Here is a 25,990-nt window from a genome sequence, read left to right as displayed (position 1 = left end):
TGCTGAGGAAACGGAAAGTAAACATCACAAAAGTCTAAATAATAATACAAGTGGCGTTTTCCTTTTCTCCAAAAGACGGTGGGGTTGTCGTCCTTGGACGTTGCAGTTCACGCTGCCCTGCTAGGGTGACCAGATGTCTCCAGCTAGGGTGACCAGATGCATGTCCCTTTGCATGGGACAGTCCTTCGCATGGGACAGTCCTTCGCGTGGGACAGTCCTTTCGCGTGGGACAGTCCCTGGTTTCCAAGACTCTTCAGGCATCTCACAAATTGAGACTAGTGTTTCCTGCAGATCTTTTTTTTTGCCTCTGTGTTGCCGAGACTAAAATCTCTGGCACCTAGCCAAGACAAAAAAAAGTGGAGTGAAATATGTAATATTATACTACAGGCAATTGGTTGTCTCAAGCTCAAGCTGTGCTGACAGCACACCTAGACGTTAGTAGACGATTTGGATTAATAATCACATGAGAAATATCTGTACTGATTAGACCGTACAAGTCTCAGCACTGGCAGAGCAGCGACAGTGGTGTTGCTACTTGCTACACAGGACATGGCCACGCTAAAGCTAGCATGTCCTTTGACGTTCCGTTCACATAGCTTTTGGCATTAAAAGTGTACAATCAATCAGCTACTGATGGCTAGCATTGCAGGCACTAGGCAGCCTATTGTCTTGTTGTTTACAGTGGAGTAACGTGTTGCCAGACTTTTGCGAGCAAAATAAGTGTGACATTGTGATTGACAGGCATCAGTGTTCAAATGCCCTAATAGTTATTCCCCTAATAGTTGGCTTTCTGTTGTAAAGCTCTCTCATGGTCTCTTTTCCTGCAAGATGTGTTTTTAAAGCCTGTTAAAATAACATGAGAAATGTCAACCTAGGCTAAGGCTACAGTACCAAGTCGGCCATACCACCCAACAAAATGTGAGACACCAGAGGAGTTTATAATAACAAAATGATAGGCAATATTAGGCCTATGGTCAAATATGACATAGAGGCATTAAATAGCTCTCTTTCTCTGCCAAGTTTACGTTCAAGGTTTAGGTCTGTCACTGCAAACTGTTCAGCTACGAGCCATTTCCGGGGGCGAGCGCTAGCTAAAGATAGTGGACGCCTGGACAGAGTGAAAACATTCAATGGCGTCACAACGCGGAAGCAAAGTGTTGCCAGGCGACAGAGACGCCAAGAACCGGTAAATATAATACTGCCGATTCTGGATGCATTATAACCTATTAACCTAATAAGTTGTCCAATGTCGTCCTAGGCAAACTGTGATTTCTTGCTAACCCAGTCCCATCCCGTCCCACACAAGCGATACTAGATGAACAGTGTTGGATATGGTCACCTACCTCCAGCCTACTGTCTGATGTCTGCGGGTCGGAGCTGCCTCTCCCCCTCGGCCAGGAAGATCTGCATGGCCTTGTAGAGCAGGTGGACGCCCAGCTGGCGTCTCCGCCGGGCCGGCCAGGTGGACACCACGCCATAGAAGTCCCCTCGCTTCTTGTTGGTCAGCATCTTCAACCCTGTGTGTCATTTTGAATAAATTCAGATTTGAGTCATCTGAAATGTTTTCGTTCTAGTCTCGTTTTGGTCGACTAAATATCAGGAGATTTCAGTCTTTTGGCCATGTCTCGCGCCTCGCCCCTCTCCCCTCCCCACCACCAATACAAATTGACTGCTACAAGACCGTTAATAATATAGAAAATACATTCTATGGAAAAACTAACATTCATACTGAGATTACAAGAGGATAAATTCTATAAAAAAAATGGGAAAAGTGGAATCTCTTCTCTCAGCCTAGCGATATTGCAATAGGATTTCATTGAATGTTTATTGTCTTTTACTTTTTGTCCTTTTTCTTTTCTTTTTCTTTCCCGTATTGTCTTGTTAGTTGAGTTTTTGTTTGTGTCTGTTCTTCCTTCAATAAAAATTAAGTGAAAAAAAAATAGAAATAAAAAGTAATATAGAAAATACATCATAAATAAATAATGAAACAAGATATAATCATTTAAGGAAAGTTTATGCATGCACTATATCTACTATGTAAACTCAAAATGTCCAGCCATTCATTTGCAAAAAATGAATAAATAAATACATTTGGGGACCCCCTAAAATAATTTGGGGACCCCCTGGTGGAGAACCCCTGCAATAACTCCCAGCAGCAGCCTGAGTCACTCACCCAGGGCGTCGACCATGCAGGCCTCCCGTGTGTACGCCTCCACTGGGATGACGTTCTGGAAGCAGTGCAGCGACACCACGCCGTGCCCGCCGCTCCACACCTGCAGGATGTGCTGGACCTTGGAGCACAGTTTCTGGTGGGAGAAACCTGGGTCGTTTCAGAACCACTTCAACCCATGAAGGCCTGACAAAAATGCTATATTGCTATATTAGTGGTGCTTAAACGGACCCCCCAAATGATATGTATCTGGCCACCGACAAAATATTTTGTTCCATGGACCCCCCAGAAGCAAAGATGCAAGTTAAAAATGTTTGCTTATTGCGAACGCAGTGAGCACTAACTATGAGACCTAGCAGATCATGTCTGTCTGTCTGTGTGTCTGTCTGTGTGTCTGTCCCGCTGTTACCCAAATATGGAGTGTGTTGCATCAATCACAAACAAATCACTCAGCTCCATATATGGGCACAAAAGGGGCCAGGTCAAAAACCTAACTTAAAAAAAGATTAACTTTAAAAATAAATCTTAAAAAAACCCAAATATGTACGAGCTGCGTTCGCTTCCCGCGTTTGCGCGTCTTACTTGTATCTATACTGTGTGTGTGTGTGTGTGTGTGTGTGTGTGTGTGTGTGTGCAACAGCAACATGTCCTACAGTACCTTGGAGGTCTCGTCTCCTCTGTGGTACTCCAGGGCCTCTGCCTGCTCATAGAGAACACACACAGACAGAGCAACGTGTCCTACAGTACCTTGGAGGTCTTGTCTCCTTTGTGGTACTCCAGGGCCTCTGCCTGCTCATAGAGAACACACACAGACAGAGCAACATGTCCTACCTTGGAGGTCTTGTCTCCTTTGTGGTACTCCAGGGCCTCTGCCTGCTCATAGAGAACACACACAGACAGAGCAACATGTCCTACCTTGGAGGTCTTGTCTCCTCTGTGGTACTCCAGGGCCTCTGCCTGCTCATAGAGAACACACACAGACAGAGCAACATGTCCTACCTTGGAGGTCTTGTCTCCTTTGTGGTACTCCAGGGCCTCTGCCTGCTCATAGAGAACACACACAGACAGAGCAACATGTCCTACCTTGGAGGTCTTGTCTCCTCTGTGGTACTCCAGGGCCTCTGCCTGCTCATAGAGAACACACACAGACAGAGCAACATGTCCTACAGTACCTTGGAGGTCTTGTCTCCTTTGTGGTACTCCAGGGCCTCGTAGAGGTGGCTGTAGGGCCGCGACCGCTTGCCCTTCCCCACATAGAAGATGGCACCGATGAAGGTCTGGAAGCGCTCCTGGGGCGTCATAGTGCGACTCCGGAATGGCAGGTTATTGGTCACTCTGAAAGGGGAATATTTAACAACAGGAACCTTAGCTACGTTGGTAGTCTGTATCCAAACAATGTATCCTATGACCCCCACCACCCCGTTGAGTGGCAGGCACACACCCACACATCTACACAGAGACTTAGATGTATGGTTGCTTTTTCGAGAGCCATAGAGTAAGACAGAGTTACGCAACTGACCTGGGGTCAAGCAGCAGGTAGTTGAAGCTGGACTTAATGATGCCCTCCCTCCACTTCCTGTTGGCGTCCGGCTGGTCAAACTCCTGGCTGAGCACCAGCTCGTCAGCGTGGCAGTCCAGGAGGGACTGGCAGTCCAGGAGAACCCGGCGCAGTTCTGCACTGTAGTCCTCCAAACCTGGAAACATGAGGAGAATCACAGACACGTGGTGTCAGTTCTACACTGTACTCCTCCACACCTATCTAGTGGAAACATGAAGATAATCACAGACACGTGGTGTCAGCGGATGTTACTGCGATTGTGCGAGTGATTTTCCACTCTTCGAAAAACAGGCAAATTATCAATTACTTTGACATTTAACATCCATTTTAAATAGCTCTTTCGTGTAAAATGAAATAAGCATCTCATTGAAATCATTTCAAAATGTGGCAGTATTCTATGAGAGGTCCAAAGCTATCCAGTGAAAGGAAAGAAAACCATGCGTGGCGTCAGTGGACATTAACTATGAGTGATATCCACTCTTGGATTAACAGGCAAATATCTTTTACTTTAAAGAGCGTGTACATTAAATTGAAATCATTTCAAAACAGTAGTCCACGATATGTGTTCCTAAACAGAACTCAGGTTTAATTGCCATGGTATGGCATTAACTTAGATTAATTTTAAATTTTTCAAGTATTTTTGAGTCATTCAAGTGAATGGGTAAAAAGAAAAGGGTATTCTAAACAGTGGTGAAATAAGTTCCATAGATCAATTGTAGATTTTCTTCACCCCGTATATCAATCAAAGAGAACAGCCATGGATTAGTATACATAGTACTATCGTCTATAATCAGTTTAAATGGGGAAGTTTCAACTTTCAAGGCATCTAAATAGTGCCATGGTGAACTGCAGATCTTCATCACAGTATCCGAGTCATGGTGGTAAAAATAAAGCATAAAAGACAGTAAAGGTCCTTGCAGGCAGAAGAAACGCCGGGAAGTTCAAAACAAAACGCAGCAGTCTGCGAGTAGTGTACCTTTAGAGACAACATGTGATTAGCAGCATTACAGTACCTTTCTGTGACGTGTCCAGCGGTCTCTCCGGTGACTGAGAGCTGGCCTCCAGCAGCAGAAGGCCCAGCCTGCGGGTGTAGGTGGGGCGCGTGCGGCCCGTGATGGGCCCCGGGCTCTCCCCGAGGTCCAGGAGCCTGCGCCTCAGATCCCTGTCCGTCAGCCCTCTGACCACGGCCGGCAGCTCCTCTTCCTCCGACACCTTCACCTTCGGCGGCTGCCGGTTCTCCTTCCCTTTGCTCCTCAGTGTCCTCGCCACCTCGGCCTGCACGTACGGACGGGACCGTATGAAAATGACATGTCAGGATTATTGTGGCAATGAACGGAATTGTCGCGATAATAAAGATGTGCTTCAAACTTAAAATGCCAATTTTGTTAACCACACATGAATCCCCTGTATCCATATTACAGTGGTGGGGGATGGGGACGTTCGCCAAATATAGCCAATCTACAAGCTTACAGCGCGTTGCAACGCAATGCGCTGTAAGCTGGTAGATTTGCTATTTTTGGTGAATCGATTTGTGTAGAGTGAAATAAGAGTGCGCTCTTTAGAGAAGTATAGAATAGAGGGTTTAAGTGGTACTGAATTTGCAGCTCAACAAAAGCTAATTCCTCCTGGTGTATGACGACAATTCCACGGTAAACAAAAAATACGATAGGATCATTGTGAGTGTTTGTTACATCACGATAAATGCTAATCTACGTACCTGCATGGCGCGCCAGTCGTAGAGCATGGTCTCGTCGCTGCTGGAGCACACGGAGGTGTTGGAGGAGGAGGGGATGTGAGTCTCGATGAGCTCCAGGCCACGCTCGCTGTCCGTGTAGAGGTACTCCACGGGCTGGTCCAGGTCCAGGAGGTGGGGCCGCCCTCCGGGGGTGTACGTCAGACTCGACAGGTTGTGGGTCCGCGCCGGCCGCCCGCGGCCGACCGACAGCCTGCTCATGCTGTAGCGAGGCGTGCAGCCCGTGCCGGGGGTGCAGGGCGGGTCGTTGTCCCCCTGGGACCTCCCGGGCGGGGAATAAAAGCAGCTGGAGGCGCCGGATGAAGACTGTGACGACGAGGAGTACGTCGACGCGGACGCGGAGGACTGAGAGCCGCCGCCGTCGTCGGTCATCCAGGCGTTTGGTCTTTTCTGGCTGCCGGCGGGTCCGTCCGAGTCGGGCAGGCATTTTGCGCCGCGCCTCCTCGTTGCAGCGTCATCCGTGCTCGTCAGGTCATCGGTGAGGAAGTCTCTGCCGTTCGCCTCGGCCCGCATAGCCAGAATAATCTCTTGGTGGTGTTTTTCATAGTCGTCCGTTGTCGAGGAGTCGTCTTTATTCTCCAGTACGACCGTGTCCGACAGAGTCTGTGTGTCGTCGCCGTTCTGGCTCCCGTGGATGATAAGTGTGTCACCGAGGGTGCTGCACTGCGTCTCCTCCTCCTCCTCCTCCTCGTCAAAGGGCAAACGCTCCACGTTCCCAGCGGACTGCGGCGTGTAACGCCCGGCGGGCGGACTGTAAAAGACGTTGTCGCTGCCGCTCTGGGACCTGGGGGTGCGACGGCTCGACCGCACCGGCGTGGGGAGGGTCTCCTCAAACAGACTGGTCGAGGACAGGAGGCTCTCGGACGCCGAGCAGCGGCTCTGCCTCGACCGCGACCTTCCCGTGACGAAAGGACTCGGGGTGAAGGTCATTTCAAAGTCGTCCTCCGGTGCTGCCGCGGGCACACTGGCCGAGGGAGAAGTGCACGTGTCTTCTTGACTCGCGGCGTGTACAGACCACACCCCTCGAGGGCAGACTGGAGCCTCCTGAGCGTCGTCGCTCTGGGCCGTTTGGTCGGATAATACCAGTTTATTTATCAAGTCTGACACCACCTCTTCTAAATTGGTTCTCGTGTCGGCATGAGGAACGTGTCCTCCCTGCCGTCTAAATGCAGAGTCGGCGTGTGGAAAGATGTGGGTCTCGTCGTCGTCATATTCGACACCGGCGCTTCTACTCGCATCTCTTTCGTCCACCTCGGGGCTTGGTGGCGGTGGTGGTCTGGGGGTCCGGGGCCCTTCCAGGGTGGTGGTGTAATGCGGCGGTGGTGGTCTGGGGCTCCGGGGCCCTTCCAGGGTGGTGGTGTAATGGTCTTGGTCACTTTCACAGCTGCTGTAGTGACTGCTACTGCTGAGACTGATGACCGTCTTCTCCAGGTCCTCTTCCGAGTTCTCGTTGCTCTGAGTGCAGAAGACGTAGACGTGGTCCGGGGAGGTGACGTCGATGCCCTGGCGCTGGGGTAAGACCGTGACCATGCGCTCCGAATCCAGGAAGCCCGAGTACTCGGACAGGTCAAAGGTGAAGTCGCGGGTGGGGCTGCCGTCGTCGGCCTCGGTGGCCGGCTGCGGTTTGGGAGATTCGGGACTGGCGAAAACGGGGAAGAACTCATCCACGCCCCGGAAGCTCACGCTCTTACGTGGCGCCGGGAGAGCAGCACCCACCGATGGACGGGAGAACCCGACCTCGGCGGCTTCCGACGGTAGAGCACCGATATCGTCAAACGGGACGTCTTTCTGGCGCATCGACGGGGCGGACATATCGACAGACATGCGAGTGCTGGACAGCATGGAGCGGGCTTCGTGCACGCGGCCAGACTCTCGGCTCCACGGCACTCCGCTGTGGGCAGACAGGTCAAACATGGAGGAGCGCCTCGTGCTGCTCAGAGCGGCCTCTCCAAAGTCACTTATGATGGACAAGTGGGAGCTCATGCTGCAGTCGGACTCCTGACAGCTCGTCGTGTCCGTGCCAGAGTAAAGGGCTGTGGAGAACAAAAAGGACATTTTGTTTTCAATGTTTTCTTTTTCATTCCTATGGCATTTTTCCACCCGTTGTAGTAAGTAAGTAAGTCAATTTTATTTATATAGCACCTTTCTTAACAATGTTACAAAGTGCTGTACAGTGACACAATAAAATCAATCATAATTAAAACAGGACAGTACAACAAGCAAAAAGGAACAACATAATCAAGTCAAATAAAATCAGAAAAATGTTCCCGAAATAAAACGTTTTCAGCAAACTTTTAAAAAGATTTAGTAGTACCGCTTTTTCTCCCTAATTTAGTCGCCATGACAATTGATTCCTCCCACACATCTCTGTATTGACACACGTGTGTGTGTGTGTGTGTGTGTGTGTGTGTGTGTGTGCGTGCGTGGAGTGACCAGAATCAGTTCAATCATGCAGCAACAGAACTGCGGGACCAAAAAAAATACATACAGGTCTCTCTCTAATTGAAGGACTTACAGTATTGAAACTGAGGCATTTCCTCTTCCTCTGCGTCCGGAGAACTGGACTGGTACTCGTGGAGGAGCTGGGCACACTTCCTATTGTCTGGTTTAAACTTCTGCATGCTTTCTGCCAGCTGTCTGGGTGTATTTCCATCCTGCTTGGACACAATTTAGGCATTTAGGCAAGGTGAACACATACCGTACATCCAATGCAGGGAAACAGTGTAGTACATTGGTTCTCAAAGTTGGGTGCGGGGGGGACCCAGTGTCATATATTGCCCACGTGACTGTCACCGCTTTTGTCTACTATGCACTCAAACAGGTTTGAGAATAAGACCAGATCGACAAGTAATACCACATTCAACCACTTGGTGTCGCACTTGACACAGGAATACTGTATATGATGGCGCTTCATGAATGAGAGTGCAGAACCACTGGTTCCTCAAAATAACCATGGGCCTCTTCCTGCCAAAACACTTCATTGCACACGATTATCAAACCCGTACACGTTCGGACAGAACATGTGCCAGCGATTGAAAATAGGACCGGAAGACAGGAACACGCCGGTACCGAAGGCATAGCATTGGCTTTGATCTACCTCCGTACATTACACACATGAGTACTGAGTGACCACATGCATGTTCAAACAATGGAGGGGCTCATCCATCTCAGAATCCCTAAGAAGAAGAATCTGTGGCACTTGTGGTACGGTGGAAGCCATGTTGCTCCCTGGAAGACCAGGAAGTTGTACATGCACAAATGTGGGCATGTAGAGAAGTGAAGAGAAGTGGTCACGTGACTGGGCTGCGCCATGACACTTTCATGGGAGCCAAACTACCCGGAAGTTTGGCAGAATGCACTGTAGTCAATGAGAGCTCAGTGACCAGCTCATGAACAAACATTATTTATGAATGACTGAGACCTTTTGTAAAGTAATCACTTCTGGAAAATAACAGAAGACATTATTGTCTGCCGTGTTGCTTTTCGATGTGTACACTGTACTTTTTATAGAAGGTATGGTATCTCAGGATCCTCAGATAAAATTATATACTGTGCACTCTGTGCACATCAAAAATTTAGAGATTAGAAAACAACCTATGATATGTCTTCTTTTATATTCCTGAACCGATTATATGACAAAGGTCTCAATTGTTCATGAATAATGTTTGTTATGAGCTGGTCCAGCCGGCTCCATTCACTGCCATGTATTCATTGCACTTCCGGTGTGAGTTTGGCTCCCATGAAAGTGTCCATGAAAGTGGCATGGCGCAGCCCAGTCACGTGACCACTTATCTTCCTTCTCAGAGCTTCCTTGAAGCCACAAATAAATAATAAATAAAATAAGAGTAGTGTTTACATGTTGCCGCATTAGTTAGTCATGTCTCCTGTTGTCAGGTACACTTGAACTGTGATGTCCTTGTTAGTTGTTACCAGCATGCAGCATCGGATCAACACTAAATTGCACATGGCTCAGATAAACACACTTGAAACCATTTATATTGCGTTAATCATGTTGTCATATTGCGTATTACTAAATACTAATACAACAGAAGATGGATGGATTAGTTTCGTTGACAAGTAAATGTGATACTATAAGCACAGGCTGCTGTTGAAGGCTATTTTAACTTGCCAGCATGACATATGATAAGGATATACCAATACAATCAGTCAGTCACCGGAGCAGACAAACCAGACATCAATCGAACTGTACTTGCCGCCAATCACAAGTGTGTGGTGGGCTGCAGCAGGCATCTCATATACAGAGTACACTCAGAATGATCCACATATACACAGTCTGACTAAAATGACTGTACCTTCGACAGGCAGCCTCTGTAGACATTTTTAAAGCACAGCTCAAGACCCACTTCTACACTCTTGCTTTTAATTGATCTTTTACATTTTTTGTTATTCATGTCCTCACTGTATTGCATTACTGCTTGTTTTTTAATGTTTATGCCTTGCTTTTCTTTTCTTTTTTTCTCCATTGCTCTGTAAAGCACTTTGAGCTGCATTTCATGTCATGAAAGGTGCTATACAAATAAAGTTTTATTATTATTATTCCCAAAATATACAGTGCAAAAAGGAATTCTACCAACCATGATGGTGCACCATAAACACTCCAGCAGACGTGATTTCTGAAATAACCAGGTGGCTAAAGTGGTATGACCCCTCCGGTACGGTTTACTTTGTTAAACAAACCTAGTCAATGTTCAACCAAATCAGACAGAAGGGAATAGGTGTAGGTAACAAACCTCATTTCCTATTAAACAGTCTCTATAAGCTATCCATCATATATATTATTTTTGTTTTTAAATCAGACTATTTAAGACAACTCAAATTAGTATTTCTGACTCTGTGATACTTTTCAGGGGCTTTCAAGGAAGTTTTGCTAAATTGACTTAATTGACATAATTTAAAAGGACCACTTCACCACTTTTCAACCTATCTTCATATAATAGGTCCTCACTAATAATCTTGGAAAAATGGCGATTTTTTTTTCCTACTCAGTCTGTGTCTCATAGGAGGGCTGTGGGCAGTTCAGAAACCGTCTTCCAGTGACATCATCGATGGGGAATACAAGCTAATAAAAACTGCAGGCTTTCTAGTCCTGAAAAGTTGCAATGCGAAAATGGAAGCCATCGTTCTCACGATAATGAAAATCTAAACATTTTTGTTTAAAAAATAATCTGCCTAATGATGATGTCACTGGAGGACGGTTTCCAAACTGCCCAAAGCCCTCCTATATGAGACACAGACAGAGTAGAAAAAAATCGTGCCATTTTATCATTTATTATTAGTGAGGACCTATTATATGAAGATGGGTTGAAAAGTGGTGAAGTGGTCCTTTAAGAGGTTCCCGAAACCCTGTAACAAAAGTAAGCCTTCCTATCTATAGCCAAGGCTCAATCCTTCTTTTTGGAAGGCAATTCATAAGAAACGGACGCGACCATAAGACATAAGACACGACCATAAGACATCGTACCTGATCTTTAGTATTAGGGTTCCCTCCATTCATCAGCAGCAGTTTGAGGTTTTGATAACATCCGTAAAGTGCAGCAACATGAAGGGGAGTCAGTCCGTCTTCAGACCTGAGAAAGAGCATCAGCACAATGCATGTTTGAGTATTACCTTGTCAACATGAATCCTATCTCGATTCTACAGTTATGTGAGGAGGATGTGAGAAACACTTCCCATTCCCAGAGTAGTCTGTGTGTTACTGTTGACAGTGTGAAAATCTCCACCAGCCTACATAGAATAAAATGATGAATTGTGAAGAGTTGCAAGCATTGTCCGTGGGCCGGCCAGGGTCCATTTCAGTCAGCATTTGTCGTAAACAAAAACAGGTCGTAAATGAAGATGGTCTCCCGCCATTTACGGATTACGACTCCCCCCCCTACACGACTCCCACCCTTGTCACCGCACAGGTTATTAGACAGAAAGTGTACCTTTACCTGACATTGGGGTCTGCTCCATGTTGCAGTATTAACTTGAGGCAGCGTGTGATCTTCTCCGTCTCTTTGCCCACCGCCAGGTGGAGAGCAGCCACCCCTGTACTGTCCACAACATCTGCTCTGACACCCTGGGAAAGGAGTGTCTGGACAGTTCTGTCAAAGACATAGAAATCGCTTCATATTTAGGTTTACTTCACACTATTAATGTGATTCATCATGGTAGATAATCTGGGGTGTATGTCATTATAAAATAATTGTTTTCTCTCAGCATTGCAGAAGATGCATTCAACAGGAAGGTCATATCTGATTCTATTGATATGATATAGTACTTTATTGTCAGTTCACACTGAAATTTGTCTTGCGACACAGCAGCCAAGTATGCAGAAACACATATACAAACACAAAGAACAAGACAATTTACATACATAAAGACATGAGCAATATCCACCGCTTAGATTATCCTGTGGCTACTACATCTCCTGATTAATTAAAAAAAAAAAATACAAACTCATCAATATTACACCTCTAAAGATAGCTTGGGTTATCTTTGACAAGGCTTTGTTTTTTTCTTTGTTTTCAGTGTTAGTGTTCATTAAAAAAACTATCCCCCTCCCTCAAATAATCATGACTCACTGCAGGAGAACCCACAGGGTCTTTAGAGGTGCAAAGCAATACTGGTGAGTTTATTATTGTCATTTCCATCCATTTGTTCATGAATGGGGCTGTCAATGGAGGCTAGAGGTTGGGTAGCCTCTAAGTTGCTTACGTTGAGTTACACACTAACATACAACTGTGTTTCTCATTAACATTACTATTTGACCATGGACCACCATCAGAAAATAGATCACAAAATTACAAAGATTACAAAAATAGAAAATCAATAGTTCTATGCTTGCAGAAAAGATAGTCTACTTTTAAATAGCCATTTGTATATAGGGTTAATAATAATGCTATATTAATTTTAAACAATGATATGGGGACCCCCTTACTGTTATAACACTCGCGGTCTCGCGCACGCACACACACACACACACACACACACACCTTTTGATAAGAGGGTTGATACATTCCTTTGGGGTCCTTTGTGCTCAATAGAACAAATATATCAAATTGGGGGTGGTGGGGGGCGTTTGAGAATCACTGCTATAATGAAATGGTCATGTCAGCGAAAGTTGCATCAACCATACTAAGTGGAGAATAGTAGTAGCAGCAGCCTTGGATCAACACTATCATGTCATGTATAGATCGGATGTACTTTAATTGCAATCGATTACAAAATTATAATAATAATACATCCACGATAGACTTGATCCAAGGCTACTACTACACCACTGCACCAGTGCTAGCTCTGGCCCATAGCAGCTACACTAGTACACATGCATACATACATATACAGATTAACACAATAGTCCTACATTAATGTGAACCATGGCTAACATTAAATAGCTATAGTATTTCACCTGGTGTCTCCATTGCTCACAGCTTTACGCAGCCTGGACTCCAGAGAATCCCGCTTGCTGGTCCTGCTTCGATGCATCTCTCCCTCAACTTCCTCAAGTCATCTTTAGCTGATTGTATTTAATGTTGTTGTCTTGTCACCATTTAGCTCTAAGCTTCTCAGCAGCCAGCGCCGTGTCGGCTAGCGATGCTAACTATTATGCTAACGATGTCCTGTGTTGTATGTTGTTGACAAGAGAAGTGTATTTGTAGCATTTCCTCGCGACGTTCCTTCTTCCCTTCCTTCGGCATGTAATTATTTAGCTTACACCGGATTGTAATGTATTTGACTTTGCAAAGGGTTATTTATAAACTGGTAATAATAAATGATAATAAAAGTGTTTTCATTCTTTGTCTTTGAACTTCCCTCCAACGAGGATATTGCCCCGCCCCTCTTCTTCTTCTACTGTCTCTACTGGGGTTTATGTGCAGTTGCCAAACACATTTGCGCATTACCGCCACCTACTGTTCACTGTACTGTTGTACTTCATGCAATCTGTAGTACATGTAAACTAAGTACTGTAGGCCTAAATAAGTACAATTTTAAGTTTATTTATTTTCACAATAACTTTACTTCACTACACATCAAAGGCAAATATTGTAAATCTTTACTTATTTGAAAACTTTAGCTTATAGTTACTTTGGAGATTCCGATTCGCAATGAATGCTAGACCCTAGCATGTATGAGACAAGATTCCTATGCCCTAGCCCCTGTGCCCCTTCACTCTCTTTACAGCTTGGTTTTATGAAGACAGACAAGGGGTCTATCTACCTGACCACGGGTCACAGACAAAGTCAGAGAGAGGATGAGGCTGGCAGGGCACTGCATCAGGCACCCAGAACTTGAGGCAAGTAAATTGCCTCTATGGGAGCCAACCCAGAGAAAAGCCAGGAGGGGAAAGAAGCCCACCACCTACGCAGACTCACTGCGGCGCGACAGCTTAGCTAAGACCTGATTGACAGGAAAGTGTGTACTGTGTAGGGCAGTGATCCAGGAGTCCCGAGATGGTGTTGGCTATATACAGGAGACCTCACCCTCGCAGTAACAGTAACTAACAGACTAGGGTCTTCAATGTTTTTCGGGCCAAGGGCCTCTTAGCTGAGAGATGAAGCAAGGACCCCAGTCCCCCACTACATATTGTATAGAATTATGTTGCAGATTAAACTTTACAAATTCCTAGATGGCTTCATAGACCTTTTTGTTTTTTTTTGGATTTTGATGTATTTTCAAACATCCATCAATACCTAGAACACCTAGAACACTCTGCTCTTTGCCGAAAATAGCAGATTTACAAGCCCAGAGCTTGTAGATGTGCTATCTTCGGCTAATGTTCGCCTCAGAATAGGGAGGCTAGTGTTCAAGCACTTAATTTAAACAAAGATTTGGTGGCCCCCCTGTAGTAACTCTGAAGACCCCCCTGTTAATGGTTCCTATAACTGTAACACAAAGATTTGGCAGGCCCCCTGTAGTAACTCTGAGGATCCCCCTGTGAGATAAACCATCCCAGACAAAATGGTACACAAATCTCACAAAATGGTCTCCTGCCCTAAGCGGGAACTGCCTGAACTTGCTAACGTCTTATCATGTTCACTGGTGCTAGTGATAGATCCCATGAGAGTATGAGCACAGAGACAGGTCGATAACAAAAGTAGATTCTCTCCTAAATGGTCTCTCTGAAAAAAGCAAATTTAGTATGACAATCTTGGGAAGATTGTGTGGCTTGACGTTTGGGTACAACATTTATTTCAGTGACCATGACACAAAAAAATGGTTCAGATTCTTCCAGTCTCCTAAAAAGGCAGCCACCTCTGTACTTCACGCAGATACGGGAAGTAAACAGCAGGTGGCATGTCTTTCTTTTTAGCCTTGGATAGGACATTCCACTCCTTCCTGCTCCCACTCCTCATTGTGTACCCAATTTTCCTTGGAACCTGAACTTGCATAATGCTCTCCTCCATTATTCAGACATTATGCCTGCTCTTTTTGTTATCAACAGTGACATACTGTATACAAACAGATGTGTATATATATAGGACAGGTAGCAAACTGATCGTAACAGCAACCAAGCCAAACTCAATTATATACAATACATAAAAAAACATTTATTTACATATTCTATGACAAACACATAGAGCTAATGTTATTCCATAATGTCACAGTCTTCAGTAAGTAGGCCATGTCATTAGAAGAACCCTTTTTTAAATGAAGGAATGAAAAAAAATCCTTTTCCCCGAGTGCACAAATGGAATTGGTACCATTTGAAACCATTTCCATATCTCTTCTTTGCAGAGTGAACAAATGGTACCAAATGGACCCTTATCCATTTGTACACTGTCAGTTACAGTATGCTGCGTTCACACTGGCAGCTACAAAGATACAGGCTACCATTTCTTTGTCGAGCAGGATTCAACTGATTACAAATATACAGATATGCCGTTGTATCTGCCGGTGTGAACGCAGCCTTAAATCAACACTGCAGATTCTACAGTGTAGATGTATTTATTTTGGGGGGGGTCCACAAGATAACCCATTGAACACTCCCAGAGTTACAGACCCGTGAAAGGGTCCATTTCACCCCCCCTCCCACCCCCCCAGACTCGACACTAAGAACCATCATGGTGGTGTATGTAGCTAAGGCTTCAGAAGGCCAGTTTCTTCATCAGGAGATAAACCCTGGAGTCCACCTCAAAGCCGTGGAGATTGTTGGCGTCTCCCTGTAGCCTCATGAGGAGACCTCCGTAGGACACGTACGCAGCGCTGAAACAAGGATGGGGGCAAGACAGTCAAACTAAAACCACACAACGACATTAAAAGAACCATATACCGTACCTACAGTTCAGCGATGTTTAGCCCTAGCTCAATTATTAACGTATGTTCTGTAATGCAAAAAAGAAAAAAGGCTGTGCGTTCGAATCCACCGTGGTGCAACCGGCTTTGTCGGGCGAACACTGCGTTCCTTACTGGCAGGTGAGTCAGTAGGATACAACAGCTGCGACAACACAGAAATTTGTGTGGGGAGGAAATAATTGGCATAGCAACTAAATTGGGGAGAAAAAAGGGACAGTAAACTTTTTTTGGCTACTCTAAATATAAACAAAACAAAAAAGCCATTAACAGCGAGTCGTGGGTTCGATTCCCGAGACCGGCGGCCTTTGTCACTTTCAATTTCCTGTCACTCTACTCTGTACTTCCCAATAAGAAAAAAGGAAACAAGAAAACAGTGGTCCTATAACGTGATCTGAATTGCGATCAATTAAACAAAGTAACATTATCCTACTCCCTATATAACACATACAGTACGATATATAATATTATTTTCCATGAAAAGCCAGGATGCATAACTTACAGGCGTGTGGCAGCCTCTGTTGAAGTCTCGTCACCTTCGATCTTGTAGACCTTCCCGTACATCACGTAGTCAAACTGGTCCGCCCTTGCAAATGAGAGCACAGATCTGATGAGCCTTTTTAGTCATCGACATGGATGACAGACATGTCTCACAGCATGGACACCATACACAGCATTACGTCATCGTAACATCCGGTTACGGATATTTGGCTCTTTCAAAAAATAAGGGTTGAGAGCGGGAAAACCCTGCCAATGCATGATAAATAGATTAATTCATTGTGGTCGGGCAGGGGGTGGATTGGAAACACTCCTTAAATGGCATATAATGGCGTCCTCATCTTTCGTATCTTTTTCTGTTCTGGGACATTCCGTATACACAGATAGGACTAGAAAGAGAAGAGTACCGCATTGATTCTGCACTGTTTCAGGTAGCCAAAGTACAACAAACAAGCACTACTGTTTGCCCACCTGGCCATAAGATACAGAGTAGCGAACAAAGATTTCTGGATTTATGTTTACTACAAGCCAAAAGGGCTATAGCCTTATCGTGGAAAAAGATAGGCAAACCCAGTATTGCTCAGTGGTTTAGGGAGTTATCATTGTGTCTTCCTCTGGAAAGAATCACGTATACTTTAAAGAATAAACAGAAGATGTTTGATAAGATATGGGGAAGCTTTATCCAATATATTACGGTTAATGATTTATCTTACTTAATGGTGGAAATTGTCTAATTGTATTCTCTGCAGCTGTTTGGTCTTGTTTGTTGTTTGACTCTGTTGTTGTTACCATTTTTCAAGTGCCATTATTTTATTATACTGTACTTGTGTGTATGTACTGTATGTTGTTTTTTGTTTGTTTTTCATTTTTGAGTAATTGTGTTGTATTGTCTGTATTGTGTGTTGTTTTGTTGGATTGTCTGTTTGTCCAAAAAAAATGCAATAAATATATTGCACTACTGTAGATACCTAGACGGCCGGTCATCCTGAGGGTTGTACTCCCCATCGTCGGGCGTTCCATCCTCATATAATGTACTGGCGATGACCAATCGGAATTTGTCACCTGGATGTGGAAGACACATGAATGTATTTTGGATTCATAACACACACACACACACTCACAGTATCTGCAGGTATCAGCGCTTCACATTTAACCCAATTAGACCTGAGGACGATTCTACAAATGCCTTCTGACAGTTTTCTGAAAGACCTGTGTTTCTAAACTTTCTATGTCAATGGTTCTCAAACATTTTCATGTCAAGGAAACCCCAAAAATATATGAAATTGATCCCCGACCCCCACCACCACCATCTGAAAATATGTTGTTCCATGGACCCCCCCAACGTTAAAAACGTTCGCTCTGAAAGAATATATACGGTATTCAAAGATTTGTGCCACATTTTTACGCTTTTTGATCAATTTCGTTCTATTTATAATATCAATCTTTCTTTTTCTCTCATGCATAAACAAAATATTGTCAATAAAGATGAAAAGCTGCTGCTTACCAAGATCCACAGGATAGATGAGAACGTTCACATCCAGAATGAGATCCATCTTGAAGGATTCACTTTCACAGTGGAGACGTGACACTAGGAAAACAAGCAATCAAGGCATCATATTATCATTTAACTGTTTTAGAATTGACTGAAGGCAACACATCTCCACAAATCAAGAAAAGGAATGCTGTAGTTGCTCGATGACACATCTACAGATTTACTATACGTTTGTTAAAGGGAAATTAATACAATAAAATAATCACCTCTGTCAAACTTCTTTCCATCTGGATCAATGTCTTTCACGTCGAAAATATCTTCAAACAATATTCCAGCCATTTGTGTCCAGGGTTATGATCCTTCAGGGGATACAAGAAAGCACATGATTAATTTGGATATAGGAGAACTGGGAACTTCTACAGGAGGATACTTGGGCAGTACTGGGAACGCTAATTAAGTGGGCACATTGTAGGCATGTTTTTGTCTTAAGGAAGGGAATAGTTCACTATAAAATGATTCATTTTCTTCTATAAATTACTCATCCCATGAAGCCTTGAATTCAGGGAGATGTTTTAGTTTTTCTCGCATCCTGAGCCAATATGAAGGCTTCATGGGGTGTGTAATTGATAGGAAATAAGCCATTTTGGGGGTGAACTACTCAAACAATGCAACTCATTGTTCGTCATGACTGAGTTGGGGTCGGATTAAATTCTTATGTATAACTATGATATACATACCGTAAATACAATAGTACTGTATCTATGATAGATGTTAATGTATCATCTATACATAAACAAAATGTCAGACTGAGAGTCTATATTATAACATATCTATAGTATTAGTGATCGTCCTGATCGATGGCTAATCATGACTGGTTAAAAATTGGTCTTAAACATAAACATGTAAAACATAAATGTAAAAAAGTAGTGCCTTGTTCTCCCCACCAAATCTTATCTTATCTCAAATGGGCAGTTATCTTGTTACCACCTTCTATTCTCCAAAATCTCAAAGCAGTCGACTGCGTTTACTGACTGGTAAACTCTTGCCTCCTGGGCATTGGTTCTCAAAGTGAGGTCTGGGGACCCCCAGGAGCCCCCCAGCTAAATGATAGCTATAAACCCTTATGAGTCTGTAACTCATTATTTTGTACAATCTCAAGAGTTAAATTAACATTGATTTTACACTTACAGTATAAACTGGGGTTCCAGAGATAGAAATGCCATTAAATGGGGGCCTGTAGGCAAATTATGCTGCATGTCAAACTGGGGGTCTTTGACATTTTGAAAGAATCACTGCTAGAGGCTGCAAAAATCTTCTCATAATGGGGGTCCCTGGCAAAACCTCTTCAAATGGGGACGGCGCCTCGGCAGGCTAATACAGTTCCTGTATTAGCGGTTCCTGACATGAAAAAGTTTGAGAGCCACTGTTCAGTAGGCTACTGACAATCTGACATGTACCCTCCACTCAATACAATGGCACCACCGAGTGATGTAATGTTTCACAGTTATGTGCTCTGGTCCATAGCAATAATGCGGCTTAGAGCTATGGACCAGAGCTAGTACTTGTGACTCGTGAGACTTTGCATTTCACTTTTGTCTTTGCTTTAGCCGTTAGCATTAGCTCGTGTTCTGCTCGTAAACGGTTCTTTCAACACAACTTACCTCAGAATGAGATGAAGTTGACACTTTTTATGCCCAGTACTGTTCGCTACTGCTTTGTGCCAAAGCACGATCAACTCTGATGTCTGACAATCTATGAGACACACGTTTTCATACATGCATTCATAATGTAAACCATTCATTCATATAGTCACAAATCACACTCACACTGACTGCGCCGCGCGAATGCTCAGCCAATGTGGTCAACAAATGAATGTTTCCGGTTCAAGCTTGCAGCCGGAAGAGTTTCTTTGGAAAACCAGTTCAGTGCATTAGCGCCACCTACTGGGCTGGACTGTGAGGACCAGGAGATCATTATCAAAGCAAATTTCCCCCAAACATGGCATGTAAATAATACACAGATTTGGGTTGGTGATTATTTGTTAGGTGAGGCTTCTCCAATTTGGCATCGTAAAATGTGCCAACCTTCCTGCAGATTTCCCCAAGAGATATGACAATGAAAATCTAATGGTGTTGACTTGTAATCCCACTGACGTCCATTAGACAATTACAATACAATAAATATTTCAAAAAGGATCATATATATGTAATAAAAGATGAGTGGAGATAGGCTATGTCGGTGCACAAGACAATTGGCAATGACCAGCAACTCTATAGGCCTACTTGGCCTGGTGCATGGACCTGAGTGGTCCTTGGCCTTGATGGTGACGTAACTAAGGTACGCTTCAAGGTAGGTATAAGCCTAAGGTCAATAACGGGTCTAAAGGATTTAGAACAGCAGTTCTAATAGAGAAATAGACGTGAGTTAGTAGCAGTGCTTGTGTGCTCTGCTTGTGAGCACAAGTAGGCCTACCTGTGTGCAAGGCGCAAGTTTTCACCTCAACAGAGTGCATTTCTGGTTCTCAACCTGTGGTGGGCCTTGAGAAACTGAGGACATTGCGAGTGGGCCCCTTAAATTATTGGTGAAACGCCACAATCTTATTGATAACATTAATATAAAAAAGTAATGTAAAAACAAATATTGGTATGTTTTCTTTATAAGTATAACCTTGAAAGATGACTTTTCATTGTGATGAATATGACTTTTAAAGTAGACTAATGAAAGCCGGGACACGATCAATTGATTGATCATTAAAATAACATCACTAATGTACCCCAGCCTGGCAGCTTGTGAAACTGCAAACACACAGTTCTACCTCCCCCTGGCCAGCCGAGGTGCCTGATGGAGGGGAAAGGAACTGGTCGAAATAACGTGTTAGTAATCATTTATTATTCAATGAATTGTTTGTTTCTGCAAACACTTTCTCTAAAATTCTCTCTAAAATACATTCAACAAAAACAACTGTCAGATGTGTCAAAAGCCATCACAACTGTAAACTGCCAACAAACCAAAAAAGTTGCACACTGGCCTCAAAAGGCTCGTTTATATTTTGGCAAATAACAACAAAATCAACATATTCACGAATGAAACGTGTGGATATGACATTCGCTTTTCTTTCACAGTCCATTCTTGTTGTAGCCTATACAACATGGTAACTTAGCAGGTAACCCTGCTAGACTGGCATGGCTATGGCTACCATGACATGGCTACTAAATTCAAAGCTACATCTTCATCCTCTTCAGACGGTTGTCAGTGGAGGCACTGGCACGCTGCTGCTGCTGCTGCTGCTGGTGAGCCTCCAGTTCCTTGATTCTCTGACGCAGAGCCTCAATCTCCCTGTTCTTCTCCTCTTGTAAGCACTGTAGCTTCTGAGAACATGCACACCAAACACACACACACTCAATCGTGAATTGCAATTATTTCCTTGTGTGGTTAAGAATGCGAGTGTCAACTTGTTTGGATTATCTCCTTGAACAAAAGACTTGTACAGCAGCAGCAGGTGTGGTAACGGCTCACCCTCTTGAACATGTGCTGAGGAAACACACAGGAGCACTTCTCCTGACCCCGTTGAGCTGCATTCTGCATCTTGCTGAGCTTTGTCCCAAACTGCCACAACAGAGAGAGGTTTACATTATCACGACATGTCTAAAACAGCGATGCCAGGCTTAACGTGATTCATTCAAAGTAATGAATGTTCTCCCGTGACAATCAAAACACCAACCTAATTATGCTGCAAGAGGCAGACAGGTGGTAAAACATACAAATATACGGATAGTCAAATCACGCCACCACCAGTTCACCAATGCAACAGATGCCATCACAGATGTCACCCTCCATTGAATTAATACAGGTGTGACTTTACATGTGTAGTTCATTTCTGATCTGTTCTGATGGGTTTGTTGTATTTTGTATTGATGCTGAAAGTCTGAGATCCTCTCAGCAGAAATCTGTGGCCTTGGCATGGATTTTTGATTATGAATAGTTCAAGGATTCCATTCATGATGTGGAAAGATTGCAGGGCCACATGGTAATTAAAGACACATGCTGTGAGCACTACCAAGGATAGACCCCCGGGGGATTCGGCTCAACAAAGTATATAGTGTTTAAGAGTGGTTAAATGTTGAACTTTGCATGGTAATTTGCTTGTTTGCTGCCTTAATTGTCTCTTCTAGTGAAGTGCTGTTGTGCTCATAAAAATTAAGTATAATATAATGATGAATATAATTTTCTTTAAAAATCACATCACAATCATAATACAAATAATAATAATAGTAAAAACAAGTCAAATTTAAGTTTTGTTCTCTTTACCTCCAACTGCAGCTTTAGAAGTTCACTCTGACTCTCTCTCTCCTGAGTGCATAACTTGATGTTCAGCTCCTCCATGTCAGCCACCTTGATTTCCAACACCTTCTTCAGCTCTGCATCCTTAACCGCCACTGTGCAAAGAAAGGACAACGGCACAGCTTCCAGATGAAAAGGCATTTCAAGGGAGTATCTCAATTCTGTATTATTTCAGAGTGACACAGGGGTGTGCAGGATGTTTGAATGTTGGAAAGTCGGTGTGTCTCTGTATTCTGTGTGACATGCTGAAGCTGAATTTTTCAAGCAGTGAATAATAATAATAATAAAATATTCCCATCTTTCATTTTTCCCCTTTTGTCTCATTTCACTTGCTCGCGATGTAGGTTATGATTATAGAGTAGACCATGTTTTCTTCAGTAAACCAGTTGGCTTTGTGTAACGTATGCTCTATAAATGTGAACAAATCTGATGGATTTACTTATGGATGGATATACAGCACTGTTAAAAGTGTCTATATTCTGTGGATCATCAATCTGGCTCACGCTGATAGAGGAAATCCCTACGGCGTTCTTCAAACTCAGCCTTGTTCTGCTGTCTGAGAGCCTCCAGCTCCCCCTGGTGTGTCTCTTCCTCTGCTCTCATGTCATCAAGCAGCATCTGAATCTTAGCCTCGTGGAACTGGCAACACAGGAGAGACCCACAGAACACAGTCACAGCATCCACATTCAATCAAATTAAATATCTAATGTCGCTAGTGTCACCAACATTAGCCATTGATGACCTTGCAGGCTTATATAAGCAAATAAAAAGGTTTACATTTTTTAATAGATCACTGGTTCCCGAAACACCATTTTGTATGGGTTACTGTATTTTTGGTTTCCTACATTTTGTTTTTTATTATTATTATTTCAAAACATTTTCCAAAAAATCATTGCTAAAAGAGCATGGTTTTTCCAGTAATGTCATGAAGAAAATCAAGAAAAATCAAAAAAATTCCATAAGGTAGAAAAAAAATATTTAAGAGGTAGTGAAAATAGCCAATCTACAAGCTCACAATGTGGTGCGAAGTGATGCGTTGTGCGCTTGTAGACCTGATATTTTCACTCGTTTGGATCCCGTCAAACTTCTCTTTTGGGTCTTATAAACGTTTGGGAACCCCTGTTTTTGCGACCACAGGTCGCAGATGAATTTAAATATTATCTCCTGACCTCTGTTGTCTGCTTATTCTGTTCTATCATGTCAGCCACAGCGTCCTTCAGCTTCTCATTGTCCTCTGCAATATAAACAGAATGTCTGTGTGAGAGGTCATCAGGATAAAGTAGCCACAAGAAGAAATCTAAGACAATGCAGATCCTTACATGGAGTTTTCTCTGCAGATTAATTTAGCAATGGTGTTTAATGTATCTGTGCACGATTCTTGCTCTAATGTGAATCTCGATTTTCCTCCACAAGAACTGAGATAACATCAAAGAGCTTGACTTAAACCTCTCTTAAAGAGTCAAACTAAAATGAATTAGACAGACAATTATTGCTGGCTGCACGATTCTTGCTCAAATTTAGAAATGAGATCGCATAGGCGCCTGAATAGATCACAATCTTTTTCCGATTGTTCAAGCAGCACTACTGGAGTTTTGTTTTATCTTTATATTTTTTCTGTCTACACCTTGTGGACACACAACACACAAGTAGTATCTGGTCAGACCCGTTAGTGGTCAGAAATGTTCCTGTGATCCTTGTAGACTAACATTGGTCTTTGGCTGGTTGCAAATGTTGTGCATGCAATGTTGGCCTGTGTTATTCAGCTATAGCTCACAATGCATTGTAGATATGCTATTTTCAAATATCCTAAATGTATAGGCTTAAGTGGTTGACGTATGTTTTGTAATAATAATCAAGGTCTACAAAGTAACGAAAGTGTTTAAATGAAATAAAGTAAAAATAAATAAAGCAAAGCTCACTTTAAACTAAGAAACAGAACAGAATCAAGCTTTAGTATCTTGCTTGATTCTGTTAATTCTAAAATGGCTTAATATACAATGTATGTGACACACATACCTCTGAGTTTACACTGCTGCGTGACAGCGTTCTGGAGTCCTGACACTAGGCTTAGCATATTCTGCTTGTCTGCAACACAGTCCACAACAACGAGTATGTGTCAGACTAGTGATTTCAGGTGAAATGTCAACATAAATGTGAGCTCGGCTCCTAAAACCCAAACCACAAGGGTCACCATGCAACTCCTTGGGTCCAAACGGTTGTGAGGAGTTGCATGGTGAGTGACCCTTTGGTGTGGTTTGGGCCATTGAATTCAACCAGTTGAATCACGTGGGATGACTTGGGACGACGTCACGTGCGTCAACGTGCAACAGAACTGGACATATCACACCGCTGGGACAACGCTAAAACCGTCTCGACCCTTTGGTGTGGTTAGGGCTTTAGATGGGAATGCAGAGGACAAATGTCCATATAGGCCTACAGAGCTCAATAAAATATAACTTTCTCTCAAAAAAAATATGTTAGTAACATAGACTGTAAAAAAAATAGGTTAGTAAGGCTATTTGCTGGTTACTTATCCATTTCCATTTCAAATAGTTTTTTATAAATATCTTTGTTTTAGTTAATATATACGGTAGATAAAGAGGCTGGTGAATGTGATTTATCAGCCAAAGCCATGGTTTACAGGGGGTTTCAACCATATAACTGTAAAAGTTTTCAACAATCAAACAAGCCCACAAGAGGGCGACAAATACCGAGATATCTGTTTATCTATCTGTTTAATATATCTGATAGCTGTTTTAAGTACAATTTACAAGTTGAAGTTCATATTATGCAGCTAGAAACTCATGACACGAGAAAAAAAACTATTATCAAACTCATCCTAAAAACTCATCATGAACTTAAAATATGATAGGTCTACACAGACTAAATACAATGTAATGAGTAAACTCACCCTCAGTTAAACATTTCTCTTTAGAGAGAGATAGTCTCAGAGCTCTGTCATTGTCATCCAGCTTCATGTCCAAAAGGATGTTGCGGCCATTCAGTTCTATTATTTTCTGTTGGAAAACAATTTATTTGTTATATACGATTTTGTATTGAATTGAATATGAAGGACACAAATGTGGAAACAAGTCACTGGCTATCTTGGCTTTAAATAAGTAGCTGAAATGTGTAGTTTGTACTTTCCTGAGAGTATAAATCAAGCAACCAACCGATATCAATCAATCAAAAACAACAAAGGAAAACAGGAATTCGAATGCAAAAATGATGATCTTTATAATGTCAATATTCATTTGTCGTATAATCCTGTTAAATGTAGGTCAATGTTGTGTTGTTTGTTCTTGTGTGAATTAATTAGCACATGAGATTAGCATAGATTTAGCCTATATTTAGACTAATATGCATGTCAAACTGGGGGGGGGGGGGGGTCCATGAAATAAAACGGGTTGAATTTACCTTTTCTAACTGAACGAAGCGGTCCGTGAGCTTGTCGACATCAACCCACGTGGAGTTTAATGCCATGCTTGCTTTCAGTCGCTCTGACAAATTAATAATAGTAGGCTAGTGTGAATAATATTATCGATGAGCTACAACTTAAGTCAAGTGTGCGTGGGTTTCACATTCAGCCCGGGCTAGCGCGTGTGTGCTGGGTGACGGTAGCCTATACTTCCGTCGCGCGCCAAAGATAGCAAATGTAGTAATAGTTTAAGTAAACATCTTAATTTGGTTGATTTTTATTCCTTTTAAATGATCACCAATGACCATCGTGTTGTTTTGACTTATTTCTGTAGTAACTTCACTCCGAGTCTGTAGGCGGCGGTAATGCACCCGGAAGAAGACAGAGGGACAGCTGGTTGCTAGGTGTTTTGTTGTGGCGTCCTGTTGCTAGCCGCCATGTACCATGGTTTATTTATCTATGTGGTT

The 25,990-nt window shown here is 43.2% G+C and overlaps 2 protein-coding genes across 2 annotated transcripts; both read right to left on the bottom strand.

The window, feature by feature from the left end:
- Positions 1–244: 244 nt before the first annotated feature.
- LOC308319575 (uncharacterized protein) lies at positions 245–13,211 on the bottom strand. Its single transcript, XM_080769677.1, has 11 exons — positions 12,893–13,211; positions 11,433–11,585; positions 10,964–11,069; positions 7,997–8,135; positions 5,446–7,514; positions 4,742–5,003; positions 3,690–3,864; positions 3,343–3,505; positions 2,174–2,306; positions 1,344–1,517; positions 245–337 (listed from the first exon to the last, which is right to left on the bottom strand). Exons 1-10 carry the CDS (start codon positions 12,967–12,969, stop codon positions 1,351–1,353), a joined length of 3,444 nt encoding a protein of 1,147 aa, XP_080625803.1. The 5' UTR covers positions 12,970–13,211; the 3' UTR covers positions 245–337; positions 1,344–1,350.
- Positions 13,212–14,673: 1,462 nt separating this feature from the next.
- polr2h (RNA polymerase II, I and III subunit H) lies at positions 14,674–19,609 on the bottom strand. Its single transcript, XM_080770368.1, has 6 exons — positions 19,426–19,609; positions 18,031–18,123; positions 17,777–17,860; positions 17,241–17,334; positions 16,277–16,360; positions 14,674–15,687 (listed from the first exon to the last, which is right to left on the bottom strand). Exons 2-6 carry the CDS (start codon positions 18,101–18,103, stop codon positions 15,570–15,572), a joined length of 453 nt encoding a protein of 150 aa, XP_080626494.1. The 5' UTR covers positions 18,104–18,123; positions 19,426–19,609; the 3' UTR covers positions 14,674–15,569.
- Positions 19,610–25,990: the final 6,381 nt, after the last annotated feature.

Source organism: Protomyctophum bolini (assembly GCF_963924005.1).
Source record: "Protomyctophum bolini genome assembly, chromosome: 8".
Taxonomy (NCBI): domain Eukaryota; kingdom Metazoa; phylum Chordata; class Actinopteri; order Myctophiformes; family Myctophidae; genus Protomyctophum; species Protomyctophum bolini.
The sequence above is the reverse complement of the archived record's forward strand: the minus strand, read 5'-3'. Positions and strand labels throughout refer to the sequence as shown.

Excerpts from the sequence above, each read along its gene's own strand:
- polr2h (XM_080770368.1), bottom strand. The coding sequence starts at position 18,103 with ATGGCTGGAATATTGTTTGAAGATATTTTCGACGTGAAAGACATTGAT. Across the intron at positions 17,861-18,030 it reads TGGAAAGAAGTTTGACAGAG|TGTCACGTCTCCACTGTGAA; the intron begins GTGATTATTTTA and ends TTGTTTTCCTAG. Across the intron at positions 17,335-17,776 it reads CATCTATCCTGTGGATCTTG|GTGACAAATTCCGATTGGTC; the intron begins GTAAGCAGCAGC and ends TTCCACATCCAG.
- LOC308319575 (XM_080769677.1), bottom strand. The coding sequence starts at position 12,969 with ATGCATCGAAGCAGGACCAGCAAGCGGGATTCTCTGGAGTCCAGGCTG. Across the intron at positions 11,586-12,892 it reads GTGAGCAATGGAGACACCAG|AACTGTCCAGACACTCCTTT; the intron begins GTGAAATACTAT and ends TGTCTTTGACAG. Across the intron at positions 3,506-3,689 it reads TACCTGCTGCTTGACCCCAG|AGTGACCAATAACCTGCCAT; the intron begins GTCAGTTGCGTA and ends TTCCCCTTTCAG.